The sequence below is a fragment of the Oncorhynchus gorbuscha genome, linkage group LG06 (assembly GCF_021184085.1).
Source record: "Oncorhynchus gorbuscha isolate QuinsamMale2020 ecotype Even-year linkage group LG06, OgorEven_v1.0, whole genome shotgun sequence".
NCBI lineage: Eukaryota > Metazoa > Chordata > Actinopteri > Salmoniformes > Salmonidae > Oncorhynchus > Oncorhynchus gorbuscha.
The window spans coordinates 55,162,925-55,178,747 of record NC_060178.1 but is presented as its reverse complement, the minus strand read 5'-3'; the positions used below and the strand labels follow the sequence as shown (position 1 = coordinate 55,178,747).

At 40.8% G+C, this 15,823-nt stretch overlaps 1 protein-coding gene across 4 annotated transcripts; it reads right to left on the bottom strand.

Annotated features, from left to right (window-relative positions):
- Window positions 1-1,694: 1,694 nt before the first annotated feature.
- LOC124038101 (NAD-dependent protein deacetylase sirtuin-1-like) lies at window positions 1,695-13,779 on the bottom strand. 4 transcript variants are annotated; one of them, XM_046353563.1, is made up of 11 exons: window positions 13,389-13,779; window positions 12,485-12,607; window positions 8,402-8,640; window positions 8,158-8,310; window positions 7,896-8,043; window positions 7,724-7,803; window positions 7,371-7,554; window positions 6,605-7,258; window positions 6,263-6,426; window positions 1,967-2,095; window positions 1,695-1,830 (listed from the first exon to the last, which is right to left on the bottom strand). In XM_046353563.1, the coding sequence occupies exons 1-11, from the start codon at window positions 13,714-13,716 to the stop codon at window positions 1,807-1,809; spliced, it is 2,226 nt and encodes a 741-aa protein (XP_046209519.1). In that variant the 5' UTR covers window positions 13,717-13,779; the 3' UTR covers window positions 1,695-1,806. The 4 variants fall into 4 exon arrangements, with proteins under 4 accessions (XP_046209519.1, XP_046209521.1, XP_046209522.1 ...); XM_046353565.1 differs by having other exon boundaries at window positions 1,696-1,830; window positions 12,485-12,556; XM_046353566.1 differs by having other exon boundaries at window positions 1,716-1,830; window positions 2,070-2,095.
- Between the last annotated feature and the right edge of the window lie 2,044 nt (window positions 13,780-15,823).

Below are 15,823 nucleotides of genomic sequence, written 5' to 3'. Positions count from 1 at the left end.
CATTTTATTCAATCTGTGTCCTCGCCAACCATACATGGTACGGCAGCACTTTGCAAAATTCCAATGTTGTAGTCTTGTGAATCTCTCATGCATATTTTTTTTTATTGAAAATGATTTTGAGGAGGTGGAAATGATTTGAATGTGGGTGTCCAGGCAGGGAAGCATTTTACAACATTCAAATGTTATGGTCTTGTGAATCTCCCATGCCGACAACTGGGATCTATGGGAGAGATGGACAGATAATGATTTCAAAATGAAATGGACTACATTCTCATTCATATTATCAAGACAGGAGGTGAGTATCAAAATATGTTCTTGTTGAACCTCAAATAGATCTTTAATATAATACCTTATACAGTCAACTCAAACTATGGTATCCTGATCTTTTGAAATAGCCAACATTTATTGTATCAAATTGAGACTAAATTAAATGACAGGCCATATGGATTTTGTGATGTTGTTCTATTTTACATTGACTTACTAGACTGTTACAATGTAGGGGAAAAGGCATACATTTTATATAAACATTGGATTTCTGTGGTCCAAATATCATAATCATTTTAAGACTTTTTCTTTTGATATGCCTACCAATGTGTCTCTCCTCACTGTTAATATTGTTTTATTTAACCTTTATATAACTAGGCAAGTCAGTTAAGAACTAATTCTTGTTTACAATGACGGCCTACTCCGGCCAAACCTGGACAGCACTGGGCCAATTGTGCACCGCCCTATGTGACTCCCAATCACAGCCAGATGTGATACAGCCTGGATTCAGACCAGGGACTGAAGTGACACCTCTTGCACTGAGATGCAGTGCCTTAGACCGCTGCGCCACTAGGGAGCCCACTTGGAAAGCCTGCTCATTGATGTCAATACCCAAGCCGATAATTGTGATGGGTTGAATTGGAATTATGTGAATAATGCTAAGGATGATGAGGGTGAGAGCCCAATATAGCCTAACCCTTTAATCATAGGCTACTGTAAATGTGTCTCTAAAATCACAATGTTTCATTTCTATAGTCATGTTACAAAGTATTATTTTATTGAAACTTCTAAATGTTGGCCTTTTAGGCCTACCACATGAAACAATTACAGCATTCATTGCATGTACTATTTTCATAACTGACTCAAAATGTGCTATGCTACAGCCTATATATAATATTCTCCCTATATGAACCCATTTATTTTAGGCCATGTAAAGAACAGCTCTGCATGATTTGATTAAAAGCAGCAAAAATACACAATGTTTCATATTCTTTAATAAAAGACACAGAAACAGGCAATAGGCTATAGAGCTGTCTTCACAGTTTCCTCGCCAAATAGACCTACAAGGAAACTCGACAAACACCATATATACAAAAGTATGTGTACGCCCCTTCAAATTAGGGGATTCGGCTACATTCTAAAAAGTAAAGGTTCCTGGAGTATCCTTCAGGAGTTCTTCAAATTGAAACTGTGGGGGAAGCCCTATAAGTTCTTCGAAAAAACCCTATAAAGGGGTTATTTGAATAACCTTTTGGGGTTGATTTTTTAACTACCCCCCCCCCTATTATTATTTATTATTAATAATAATAAGCATAACAATAACAACAATAAAACACTATATTTTAGTTGTCAGTGTTTATTATGATTTTAGTGGCAAAGCAGAATACAAAAATCTAAATATGAGGTAAACTCCCAGGAGAGCTCCAAGTCAAATGGATATATCCTCTGGTCTGTTGATGTTAATGTGTTAACGTTCTCCATCTCCTTAGCCAGAATGATTTTGCAGTGCATGATGATCAAACACATTCCCTGTTGTATTCATCAGAGGTGTAGGGAGGCTGAAGTCTGTGAATCCAAAAAAATAGTAAAATAATAATTATACAGATGGTTAACAAAACATGCACACAACAGTATTCATACCTTGGTTTTTGTGGTAAATATGAATTTAAAAAACAGTTTATAACGGTTTTCATTCACATACCTTGTCCATAATGTAGAGGTCTATGGGATATTCGTTGAAGAGGTAAGGGAGGAGGATGGTAAATGTGATCTGCATAATAACATACCAATACCAATTGACATACCTTTGTATGCCTCCTCCTCTGTGTACCTGCAGACACAGACACAAAAGTGAGCAGTTCAGTCAGTCTGCTAAATGACTTAAATGTAAATGTAAATATGCACCCAATACAGCTAGCCTTCAACACATTCTTATAGCCTGTGAAGTGGTAGGCCACACAAGCTCGCAGAACGGGACTAGTACCGTAAAAAATTGTCTGGGTTGCAACACTCACTACCGAGTTACAAACTGCCTCTGGAAGCAACATCAGCACGAGAACTATTCATTAATGAAATGGGTTTCCAGGGCAGAGCACAAGCCTAAGATCACCATACGCAATGCCAAGCGTCGGCTGGAGTGATGTAAAACTCGCCGACATTGGTCTCTGGAGCAGTGGAAATGTGTTCTTTGGAGTGATGCATCACGCTTCAACATCTGGCATTCCAACAAACAAATCTGTGTTTGGTGGTTGCCAGGGGAACTGCCCCAATGCATACTGACAACTGTAAAGTTTGGAGGAGGAGGAATAATGGTCTGGGGCTGGTTTCCATGGTTCGGGCTAGGCCCTTTAGTTCCAGTGAATGGAAATCTTAACGCTACAGCATACAATGACATTCTAGACGATTCTGTGCCTCCAACTTTGTGGCAATAGTTTGGGGAAGGCCCTTTCCTGTTTCAGCATGACAATCCCATCATGCACAAAGCGAGGTCCATACAGAAATGGTTTGTTAGGGCTCCCGGGTGGCGCAGTGGTCTAAGGCACTGCTTCGCAGTGCTAGCTGTGCCACCAGAGATCCTGGTTTTGTGACCAGGCTTTGTCGCAGCCGGCCGTGTTGTCAGAGTTAGGGAGGGTTTGGTCGGCAGGGATATCCTTGTCTCATTGCGCACTAGCAACTCCTGTGGCGGGCCGGGCGCAGTGCACGCTGACCAGGTTGCCAGGTGTACGGTGTTTCCTCCGACACATTGGTGCAGCTGGCTTCCGGGTTGGATGTGCATTGTGTCAAGAAGCAGCGCGGCTTGGTTGGGTTGTGTTTTGGAGGACGCATGGCTCTTGACCTTCGCCTCTCCTGAGTCCGTATGGGAGTTGCAGCAATGAGACAAGACAGTAACTACTACCAATTGGATGCCACGAAATTGGGGAGAAAAAGGGGTACAAAAATAATAATTATGGTTTGTTGAGATAGGTGTGGAAGAACTCGACTGGCCTGCACAGAGCCCTGACCTCAACCCCATCGAACACCTTTGGGATGATTTGGGAACGCCGACTGCGAGCTAGGCCTAATCACCCAATATCAGCGCTGGCCTCACTAATGCTCTATGGCTGAATAGAAGCAAGTCCCCACAGCAATGTTCCAACATCTGGTGGAAAGCCTTCCGAGAAGAGTGGAGCAGAAAAATGGAGGACCAACTTCATATTAATGCCCATGATTTTGGAATGATATGTTCGACAGGCAGGTGTCCACAAAAAATGTTGGTCATGTAGTGTATCTCAACGACATTATGTGCACGAGAAGGTCTGTAGTACCTTCCACAAAAAGTTGTGCTCTACAAAAAGCCAGGTAAGCGTCTCACACACACTCTCTCTGTCTCTCAAGTTTGTCAGGTATCTGATACTGTGAAGATTAGCCTCTCTCCCCCAAATGTTTACTAATAATTCAGCATTGTAGCCTTATTATTCACTATAATGTTACAGTCCTTGCGGCCTATAGGATCATAACACATGATGATCCTGCAACATGTTATGACTGATCAAGTTTTTGGTGTTTGATTATTGACTTCTACTGGACAAGGGGACTATCTCATTCTCTCGCTCTCTTTCTCTACCATGGCAGGTACATGTAATGTTTGGTTAATCTCTGCTGATTATATTGCAAGTGTTTCACTCTTAGCATATTATATTTGACTCGTATTCTAAGCAATTTAAAAGCTGATGAAGTGCTCTCTCTCTCATGTCTTTTTTGTTCAAAGGCCTTTACTTGAGGCCAGCTTTACCATATTACCCCGGAGGTATACTTACACACCCAGTCTCATTACTTTGCTGAAACAATGCGAAATTCAAATATAAAATTATTTGTTTAGCTTCTTTCTATTTTGTGGCTTCATGAAATTTAAACATGACAGGAATTCAGCGATTACATTTGTTTACTTCATCTTTGTGGCTCCCTGATGAAACAGCAATACCATTACTGGCGTTAGGCTTAGCCAACCTGTACTCTAAAATGGCTTAGCGATGTGTTGAATAGATTCCACGATCCGGTGTTATGATACCGATTATTGTTCTGCCACAGTTGGTTTGTTTAAGCTTCTACCATTGTGGCTAGATAAAGTTACAGGTTCTTCTAGTGGTTGCATCTGGAACAACAGTTGTTGACAACTTGCGTTATAGCTAAAACTTAATCCTTTGCCTAACATTAACTACGTAATGTACGTTAATGATCTTAACCTACTATGTAAACAAACCATCTGTAGCAAAAAATCATTATCACCACACTGGATCTGAGAGTGGTTGGCTCGTTCTCGACACTGTGTGCACCTATATACGCACTGAAATGTACGCCCACATGACATGACCTATCGCACGAAATGGTGTGAAAAGAACTGCGACTGGGGTATCAGGACAATGTAGTTAAAATAATGCAATGACTACAGGTTCGTTTATCACTGATGCTGGATTGGAATTACATTCTTTAGTAGTACAATTTTAGACAAAAACACAGCGCTTTGTGACTTTTGCAGGCATAAGAACTTTAAATGGTCTTGTGAATTGGTCTTGTATAGGGCTATACTATAAATACAGTATACATCAATATGGGTAAATAATGCCATATTTACATAAATGGTAACCTCAAATGAGATCATCTGCTATATTATGGGCTATTTGTTGGTGCATGGTGTCATTAAGCCTAAAATAAATCCAGCAAATAAAATGTAATGTTTTTAAAGAAAGCGGTTAGTACGTTTTTAATTATGTAAAAAAATGCAGAGCATAAAAGCTGACACACCAACATCAGAAGGAATGACATACTATTTCTAAACTCAAATTTCATTTTAAATCATCTCCATTACATTCATGTAAATGTTGTCCCTTCATTTGTGTAGAACACCCCCTTGTCACTGCTGCAGGATCTTAACTGCATGCATTTAGCTGTAAAGTGGTATTCTCAAACTAAAGTTGGCCATCAAATAGCATGCAACTCATATTTCTATCCATTTCTTACACAAGTGTGTTGTTACACCTTGTGATTAATAAAGGCTATTTATGTTGTCATGAAAAAAAAAAAATGCCTACCACAAATGTTGAAAAAGCTTTCTATTTTACTACCAAGATCAATATCAAAACAAAAACAATTTAAACATACAAATAAGGTTCTTAAAACACTAAATTCGGCTCATGTTAAACTGATCACAGAACACAATGTCTGTGTTACGGCTGGACAGTTCTCCAGGCAAGTGAATACGAGCGCTATAGATTTGCACTTCCACAAGCAGTCACATCCTCCAAATAGCTCATGCAACCAAGGACATAAGTACAAATGCATCAAACTGCTCGAAATGGAAGACGAAAAAAGTGCTATTTGCTCAAAAGAAAGCATATTGAACATGGTTAGAAGGCTTTGTTTGCACAATGTATAACTTCAATATGATTTAGAAAACCATCACCTACTCGTTGAGTATGTCTTACAAAATACAAAAATAATAAAAGCTTGACCGTGACAGTAAAAAGTAGCTGCCAAATATCGTAAGGAAAACAATGCCACCATTAAATATAATCTTTACACTTCAGTGGTGGGTAAGTCAAAAAACAAACCTTTTAGGACTATGGAAAAATTGAAAAACATCTGGAGTATTGGGGGGTGGGGGGGGGTGTTCTTTGGTCTAAGTTTGCTGTTCCTTTCTTGGTTAAGCTGCTAATGGTAGTACACAAAACATGTACTCAACTACCCTGCAGCTCAGTAATGTGGTCGGACGCAGAAAGACAGAATTTATTTTCTGCACAAGCACGCAAGTGTCTCAACGCAATCTAGTAAAAAAAAACACTAAACAAGATAATAAAAACAAACAAGAAAAGTGCCTTGTCAAGACAGGGTAATTCTGTCTTTTTTACAGGTCTGTGGTGTTCTGAACATTTGTGTCTGTATTGTCTGTCTGTTTCACACTCAACGTGCCCTCGCAGGCTTTCTTGTGTGTCACTGTGTCTATGAGGCAGCCCTTGACCACCTCTGTTGGTGTGCTCTGCTCGTCCTCTGCGTCGCTGTCTTCCTCCATCTCCAGGCTTGAGTCATCGCTCTCGCAGAAGCTGGACGTCTCATCCTCCGAGTTGGAGTACACTTCTGCCCCATGAAAGATGTAGTGATTTGGTGCTCGGAAAAGGTATTGAGAAGCTGGGTAAAAGACATCACATTTTGGGTGAATTTCACAACAAGTTGTCATAAGATGGAAATTACAGGACATGATTTCATGAAACGACATGGAAAAGTTTTTACCAGCAGAAGGTTTTGCATAATTTAAAAATTATTATAATTTTGCACCAAATCGGTAAACGAACACTTGAAATCTTACCCTCAAGGCGCTTGCTGATAGGACTTCGACAGATTCGACTCATGCAGCATAGTCTGCGAACCTCAAGGTTGATGTGTTGATCATTTAATCCAGAGCCTTCTTCACTCCGCGTGTCTGCTGATGGAGAGACGGAATACTCCATTCTCTCCTCATTGGGGCTTGGAGCCTTTGGACAGGGCTCTGGTTGTGCTACTACTTCTGGAGTGTCTTGGACAATCTGCCCTTTTGGACAGGGCGCCGGTGGTACTCCATCGACTTCAGGTGTGTTGGTGACATTCTGAGCCGTCGGACAAGGATCTGTTGGTACTCTGTCGCGTTCTGGAGTATCTGAGACCATATGAGTGTTTGTCTCCTCTGAAGCAATGACTGATGAATCTGTGTGACGGTGCTTCTGTTCTTTTTCTGTTGGCTTACTGTGAGTAGACAAGGCCTTGCATGATGGCTGCTCTGCGGAAGTCGCTAACCGCGGGGGGTTTTCTGTGATCTCATTGAGTCTTAAGGAGTTGTAGCACAGTTGCTCAAAGTCTCCGCCCAACCGATGGCAGAGCTCGTTAACGATGACATCACAGTCCCCAAGTAGCTCCACATCAAAGTTGAGGTGAGGCAGCTGCTCCCGATTTATCAAGACTTGAGGCACGTCATGAGGAACAGAGGCTGGATGGAAAAAGAGGTCACCTGTTATATATGCATGGCTCGAGATAAGCAATGCTATTACCGGTATTATGCTTTATCTTGGGCATCTAAAAAAAAAACATTTTCAACATACTTGGAATGAGAGCCACCGGTCGCACTTTCAGTGAGGACCCAATGACAATAAGGAGGTCCACTTCATCCTTATCCTGCCTCATTGCTCTGTGGAATATTTCTGGAAGATTCTCTCCAAAGAAGACAATATCTGGCTTCATGATTGCCAGGGGGATATCTGTACACCGTGGACAGTGAGGGACAACCTTGAACAGAGATTTGAATTCATTATGGAAACAAAATCAGACAATGGACGCTACTGTACAAGATAATCCGTGAATGACTAAAAAAAAAGCCACAAGTCTGTCCAGGAGTACACATCAATTCACAGATTTAACACTGGTGAATATTAATAGGAACCACTCTTGCCAATACCTGATAAAATATGTCTTCCCTTACGGCCTCACAGTCAACCTTGTGTTTACAGACGAGACAGGAAGCTGTTGCAAAAGACCCTGAAATACAGAAGAGTGTGGGTCATAAGAACAAATATTAGACCCGGGACCACAAACACTTGATTAAAGTTAACATGTATTACAGTACATACCGTGACATTGGATGATCCTCTTAACCCCAGCCACTTGTTCAAGAGTGTCAATATTCTGGGTGTAGTTGCGTAGTAGCTTCCCCTGCTTGTCCAGCATAGATATGAATTTGTGACAAGGCGAAGGTTGGAACTGTCCTGGATAGATCTCCTGCAAGAGATCAGAGCAAATCAAAACCGTCTCACATATCCAACAAGTGGTCATTTACAGATATTAATCATCGCTTAAACAAATACTATATAGATATGCTTTCAGTCCACAAACCTTAGCAAACTTGAAAAATGGCCGTGGGTCTCTTCTGAAGTACTCGATATCAAACATTGCCTGAGGGTCTGGAAGATCTGGGAAATCTATTGCCAGCCTTGCATAAATGCCATCTCTGGATCGAAAGTCTGGTATTCCACAAGAAACAGACACCTGAGGAAAAATAAACCATCAGTCCTAATAAGGCAACTGTGAAAGCTATACAAAGACACAGCGAAACTTAATTGTTCCCTGCAATACATACCCCAGCGCCGGTCAGCACAAGGATCTTTTTGCTTTCCTGGAGTAGCCGAACCACATCCTCCAGGGTGTTTATGTCTTTGCGCTTCTTTCTTTTAGGAGGCTCCGAGATGTTGATGATGATCTGCCACAGTGTCATGTCATCCAAGTCGGGCGGAAGCACAGTCTCAGGAAGCAAGTCTTTCAGTATTGTTCTCGGATTAGTCTCTCTCATAATGTGTTGCTGAATAAAACTGTAGGAACCTATTAAAAAAAATAAAAAAGTACTGCACATTCAAATTGCTTTAAAAACATGTTATTGTATATTGAACATTACCTGGGTTGCATGCAATTGTGTATTACAGCATATGTATTAAATGCAACAATCTTCCCATAAATCGTAAAGGTAGAATAAACCTCTTCAGAATGGCATGGCTCCCAAAGTTCTTATATTTATTCTCAGTAATACCAATAACCCCACCAAAGACATTCTTTAAAAAAGTATACCTCAGCCATTAGACTTTATACGGGCAAATAGAACTCAAAAAGGAAAGTTAAAGCTCCCTAATCTTTTTAACCTCTGATTGGAATTGCATCAACTCGCCACCCAAGGCTTTTACTTGAGACATATCGTTAAATGCACTAAAGAGGAGCAATGTGTAATTATAGATGTGCATTCACCCTCAATCGTTTCACTTGGCTATTTTCAAATGATAAACTGAGAACATTAACAACTTCATAGTTACCACTAACAATATGGAAGAAAATTAAAACAGATTCTACAAAAAAAACAATGTTATTCCCAAGAAACACAAGCCTAGGTAAAAATCCTTGGACAGCTATTCAGAATGCACCGATAAATTGGTTCACATGTAACAAAGGCATAAAAAAAACAATTACTTGGTAATAGGAAATAATTATTTCCATGACAGAAATAAAAAGCAATTTGATTGACCAATGTCGATATTTTCAAAGACATGCAATTTAAGTTTAATATCACAAAATGTTGATTTGAAATCTTTTGGGACATTAGAGCAATCTTAAGGAAATTCTATTTGAGTTAGAAAAGGATCTTCATATGTTAGGTATGATATTCAAAACCTTGCAGAGAGCCTATCCAAATGACAGCCTCAAACGGAACATGTTCCACAGACATGTGAGTAACAGAAATGGAATAATGTGTCCCTGAACAAAGGTGGGGGAGGGAATCACAAGTAAGTCAGTATCTGGTGTGGCCACCAGCTGCATTAAGTACTGCAGTGAATTTCCTCCTCTTGGACTGCACCAGATTTGCCAGTTATGGTTGTGAGAGGTTACCCCACACTTCCACCAAGGCACCAGACATTTCTGGAGGGGGAATGGCCCTAGCCTTCACCTTCCGATCCAACAGGTCCCAGACGTGAGATCTGGGCTCTTCACTGGCCATGGCAGAACACTGACATTCCTGTCTTGCAGGAAATCACGCACAGAACGAGCACTATTGCTGGTGGCATTGTTATGCTGGGTCATGTCAGGATGAGCCTGCTGTAAGGCACAGCGTGGAAATTGCCTGCACTGACAACAAGCTCAGTCTGATGATGCTGTGACACACCGCCCCAGACCATGACAGACCCTCCACCTCAATCCCACTCCAGAGTACAGGCCTCGGTGTAATGCTCATTCCCTCGATGATAAAACGCAAATCCAACCATCATCCCTGGTGAGACAAAATCGCAACTCATCAGTGAAGAGCACCTTTGGCCAGTCCTGTCTGGTCCAGCGATGGTGGGTTTGTGCCCATAGGCAAAGTTGTTGCCGGTGATGTCTGATGAAGACCTGCCGTACAACAGGCCTACAAGCCCTCAGTCGAGCCTCTCTCAAACTATTGCGGACAGTCTGAGCACTGATGGAGGGATTGTGCGTTCCTGGTGTAACTCGGGCAGTTGTTGCCATCCTGTTCCTGTCCCGCAGGTGTGTTGTTCCGATTTAGCTATCCTGTGTGGTTACACGTGGTCTTCCACTGCGAGGACGATCAGCTGTCCGTTCTTTCTCCCTGTAGCGATGTCTTAGGCATCTCACAATACAGACATTGCAATTTAGACTCAGTAGAAAGGCCTCTTTAGTGTCCTAAGTTTTCATAACTGCGACCTTAATTGCCTACAGTCTGTAAGTGGTTAGTCACATGTGCATGTTCATTAATTGTTCATTGTACATTGAACGAGCATGGGAAACAGTGTTAACCTGTTACTCCTACCCCCTACTTTTACGAACATTCTGTTAAAAATTGCGCAACATTTCAGCGCCCTGCTGCTCATGCCAGGAATATAGTATATGCATATGATTAGTATGTGTGGATAGAAAACACTCAGACGTTTATAAAACTGGTTAAATCACGGCTGTGACTATAACAGAATGTGTGTTTCATCGAAAAGCGCAGGAAAATCTGATCACTGAAAATGGAAATGTATATCCATCCGCCACTTCAACCCATTGATAAAGGTGAACCACATTAAATGGGGCTGAGGTTGCAATACCTACAGCTTCCACACGATGTCAACAGTCTTGTCATTTGCCGAGGCTTTGTTTCTTGGTCAAACGAAGAAGAGACAAGCCATTTGTTCAGGTCTCCGACCGAATATTTTGGTTGAGATTTACCCGGACATTATTTCCAGACGTACCCCATATAGAATATACATCGCCTCGTGATCAATTTGATCGCTTATTAACGTGTACTAATACCTAAAGTTGCATTACAAAAGTATTTCCAAGTGTTTTGTGAAAGTTTATCATCAACTTTTTTAATTAAAAAAAATGACGTTACGTTATAAGACGCTATTGTTTTCCGTTTATCACAGTCTTCATAGATCGATATCTAGGCTATATATGGACCAATTTAATCGGAAAAAAGACCCAAATAGTGATTATGGGACATCTAGGAGTGGCAACAAAGAAGATGGTCAAAGGTAATGAATGTTTTATATTTTATTTGTGCGGTTTGTGTAGCGACGACTATGCTAATTATTTTGTTTACGTCCCCTGCGGGTCTTTTGGGGTGTTACATGCTATCAGATAATAGCTTCTCATGCTTTCGCCGAAAAGCATTTTAAAAATCTGACTTGTTGCCTTGATTCACAACGAGTGTAGCTTTAATTCAATACCCTGCATGTGTATTTTAATGAACGTTTGAGTTTTAACTAGTACTATTAGCATTTAGCGTAGCGCATTTGCATTTCCAGATGTCTAGATGGGACGCCTGCGTGTCAGGTAGGAGCAAGAGGTTAAAACCCTTTACAATTAAGATCTGTGAAGTTACTTGGATTTTTTACTAATTATCTTTGGAGAACCAGGGTCCTGAAAAAGGGATGTTTTTTTTGTGCTGAGTTTATAAACTATTGGTACCAAGACATAAAAACAACTGATGTTGGCACAAGATGGAGGGAATGTTTGAACATAACAAATGAATGGACCTTTAGTTTATAGCTTAATGAACCTTTAGTTTATACTGGATTAAGCATAATGTATAATACAAGAGACAATTTACAGAACAGAGTAATGTCTAAAGTGTAAACCTAATAATGACTAAATAATCCATGCCCCCTGGAAATGCTATGAAGTCAAAATGTTATGAGTGGAGATAGAAAGTTGGTTGTCAGAAGTGTTGCAATGTAAATTTGTTTGTCTGCATATTTCAAGAATTGTCATGAGGGTGCAGGGAGATACCCGATGGACTGGACGATACGCTTCCCGTCAATTATCTTGAAAAATGTACAGTACCAATCAAAAGTTTGGACACCTACTCATTCAAGGGTTTTTCTATATTTTCACTATTTTCTACATTGTAGAATATTAGTGAAGACAACTATGACATAACATATTGGGAAACATGTTTGTAACCCAAAAAATTGTTAAATCAAAATATATTTTATATTTGAGTTTGTTCAAAGTAGCCACCCTTTTCCTTGATGACAGCTTTGCACACTCTTTGCATTCTCTTAACCGGCACTGGAGATATGAGTGAAAACAGGTATGATGTCATTGATGGTTGTGCTTTGTTGTCCTTTGTATGGTTTGAAAAATGAATTTTCAATACACCTGGTAAAAATAACATTGATTATCAGACATCTTGTACCTATCTGTGGTTGAGGGGTCCAGTCACTGGAACTTGCATGTGAGGATCTGTCATCATCCTCATTGACACCATCTGGGAAGGCAAAGCCATTTTGGTGAAACTCCTCATCAGTGCCACGACACTCTGGACAAGCAATGAAGAGGACATGATTGTGGGAATTGATACAGTTTTGCCAATTCATTTAAAGCTGCAATATGTACCCGAACAAATTAATATAGAAATGTGTTAGATAGCAGTCACTCATTGAAAGCAAGCAGTATATCTGTTCTGTGTCTTTTTTCTTTTCTTCCCGTTCTTAAGTTTCGCGTCTTGAGCTTTCGGTTTTATACACCACCATCAAACAGCTGAAAATACAATATTTTTGGTTGTGTAAAAATAGATTTCATAGCGGTTTAAATGGTACATTATTATCTACTTGTATGTTGTCACATTAACTGAAATTAAGTTAACTTTTAGAATTTTAGCAACCAATAAATGGCGGAGGGATTTCTGCATCTTTAATGTTGACTAGCGGTTTCATCATAACAGATCACTCAGGCAATGTGTTGAACAGTAATGCACCTAACTAACTATTCTGCAAAGGACTTAAATGTTACTGTGTTTTTGCATTCCCTGAAATGTACAAAACATGCAACCCAAAAACCTGAATTGTATAACGTTACTAGCCAAAAAGCTAATGTTTGATATCGGCTACCTTTTTTTTAAATGAGTCGGCTAAAGTTTGCTAGTTTCAACCCTCAGGCAGACGTACTGTTGAACTAGCGTGCAGCAAGTTAGCTACAACGCTAGCGAGCCCAGTTGAATTGGCTATCCAAGGTGGAGTAATCGAACCAGACATGCAACGCTCGAGTCCGCAAAAAAAAACTTTGCATACTAGCTATAGCAGCTAGCTAAATTAGCCTACCTGCAAGCTCCGCAGCGGGTCCAGACGCGTTTAAGTTTGTTACGCTTTCCTGAGGCTCCAAGACCAGCAGCCCATTGTCTCCGCCCAGTGCTGCTGCTGCTGGGGCCTGTCCTAACGCCATCACCGGCTCAATCTCCTCATCTGGCCGCGCAGAAATCGCCGCAGCCCAACTCTCACAAGCCTCTAGCCCGTATGTAGCTTGCTCAGTCTGAACAATTTTGAGCCCACATTCTATGGCCATGCTAATTTTGGACTTTTTTGAAACGGGTTCTTCCATACTTGAAGCGCTGGAAGTGGCTCCAACAAGGATATTCTCCCCGTCCGCCATCAAAGCCGCTGTGGTGAAAAAAATATGTCTCGGTCGACAGCTGGGTATTTAAATGGCGCATGTGACTCGCTCTCCACTCCAGTCGTTGCGACCCGAGCGCCACGTCAATGACGTCAACCATAAGAACACGTATCATGATTCATGTTTAGCGATGAACATTAATGTATATTATTTGAGCAAATGTCACATTTCAAATCAACTTAAGCTACTAGCGTTAGCTGGATAATATTGCAATATTCAATGGCACATTGAATATTGCTGGTTCTGGTTCTTGAGCCTGCCTGTTGCACAGCGCGACCTAAAATAAAGTCGACCTGGAACGCGCAACACCACTGAAGCCTTCAGAGGAGCCAGGCTAGCTAAATCAATTATTTTCGAAGCTTGCATAATATTGATCAGAATGGATTATACTTAAGCAATAAGGCACGAAAGGGTGTGGTATATGGTCAATATACCACGGCTAAGGGCTGTTCTTATGCACGACGCATCTCGGAGCGCCTGGACACAGCCCTTAGCTTTGATATTTTGGCCATATACCACAAATCCCAGAGTTGCCTTATTGCTATTATAAACTGCTATCAACGTAATTAGAGCTGTAATAACAAGTGTTTTGTCATACCCTGTATACGGTCTGATATCACGGCTCTCAGCCAATCAGCATTCAGGTCTCTAACCACCGAGTTTATAATTTAAACTCAGATTTAAACTTCAGAGCGTATACCACGTGTATGACAAAACATTTATGAAGTATTGCATTGAAAGTGTGAATTAAAAACAAACAACTAAAACCATTTGCATCCTGCAACCATACAACTGTCACTGCCTGATGTAGACTTATTACAGGGCCATGTAACATTTAAACTACACTGAAGTTCATTAGTAATTTAACACATTAAGACTGGGGGTCACTCAATTGTTTTGAGCATAGGCTCAGATCCTATAGATCCAAACGTCCTACGGAGACCTTGATGTGCGAATGGTGCCCATACTGTTGTTGAACATTGTCTACTACAATGGCAACATATCACTCGGGCAGGTAGGGCAGTGCCACATTTTTAGCAAAAAAATAAAACAACTAACAAAATTGGGTTGCCTGTTTTGAATGTTATTTGGCATTAGTACGTTTCACATATCAGTTTGCAAACTATTTTTAAATATTTTTATTTATTTCTCCTTTATTTAACCAGGTAGGCCAGTTGAGAACAAGTTCTCATTTACAACTGCGACCTGGCCAAGATAAAGCAAAGCATTGCGACACAAACAGCAACACAGAGTTACACATGGAATTAACAAACATACAGCCATTCACACAATAGAAAAGTCAATATACAGTGTGTGCAAATTAGGTTAGATAAGGGAGGTAAGGCAATAAATAGGCCATAGTGGCGAAATAATGACAATTTAGCAATTAAACACTGGTGTGATAGATGTGCAGAAGATGAATGTGCAAGTACATATACTGGGGTGCAAAGGAGAAGAAAAAAAAACAGTATGGGGATGAGGTAGTTTGATGGGTTATTTGCAGTGATCTATGAGCTGCTCTGACAGTTGGTGCTTAAAGTTAGAGAGGGAGATATGAGTCTCCAGCTTCAGCGATTTTTGCAATTCGTTCCAGTCATTGGTAGCAGAAAACTGGAAGAGAAGGCGGCCAAAGGAGGAATTGGCATTGGGGGTGACAAGTTAAATATAACTGCTGGAGCGCGTGCTACGGTTGGGTGCTGCTATGTTGACCAGTGAGCTGAGATAAGGTGGGGCTTTACCTAGCAAAGACTTATAGATGACCTGGAGCCAGTGGGTTTGGCGACGAATATGAAGCGAGGGCCAGCCAACGAGAGCATATAGGTCGCAGTGGTGGGTAGTATATGGGGCTTTGGTGATAAATGGATGGCACTGTCATAGACTGCATCCAATTTGCTGAGTAGAGTGTTGGAGGCTATTTTGTAAATGACATCGCGGAAGTCAAGGATCGGTAGGATAGTCAGTTTTACGAGGGTATGTTTGGCAGCATGAGTGAAGGATGCTTTGTTGAGAAATAGGAAGCCGATTCTAGATGTAATTTTATAATGGAGATGCTTATGTGAGTCTGGAAGGAGAGTTGACAATCTAA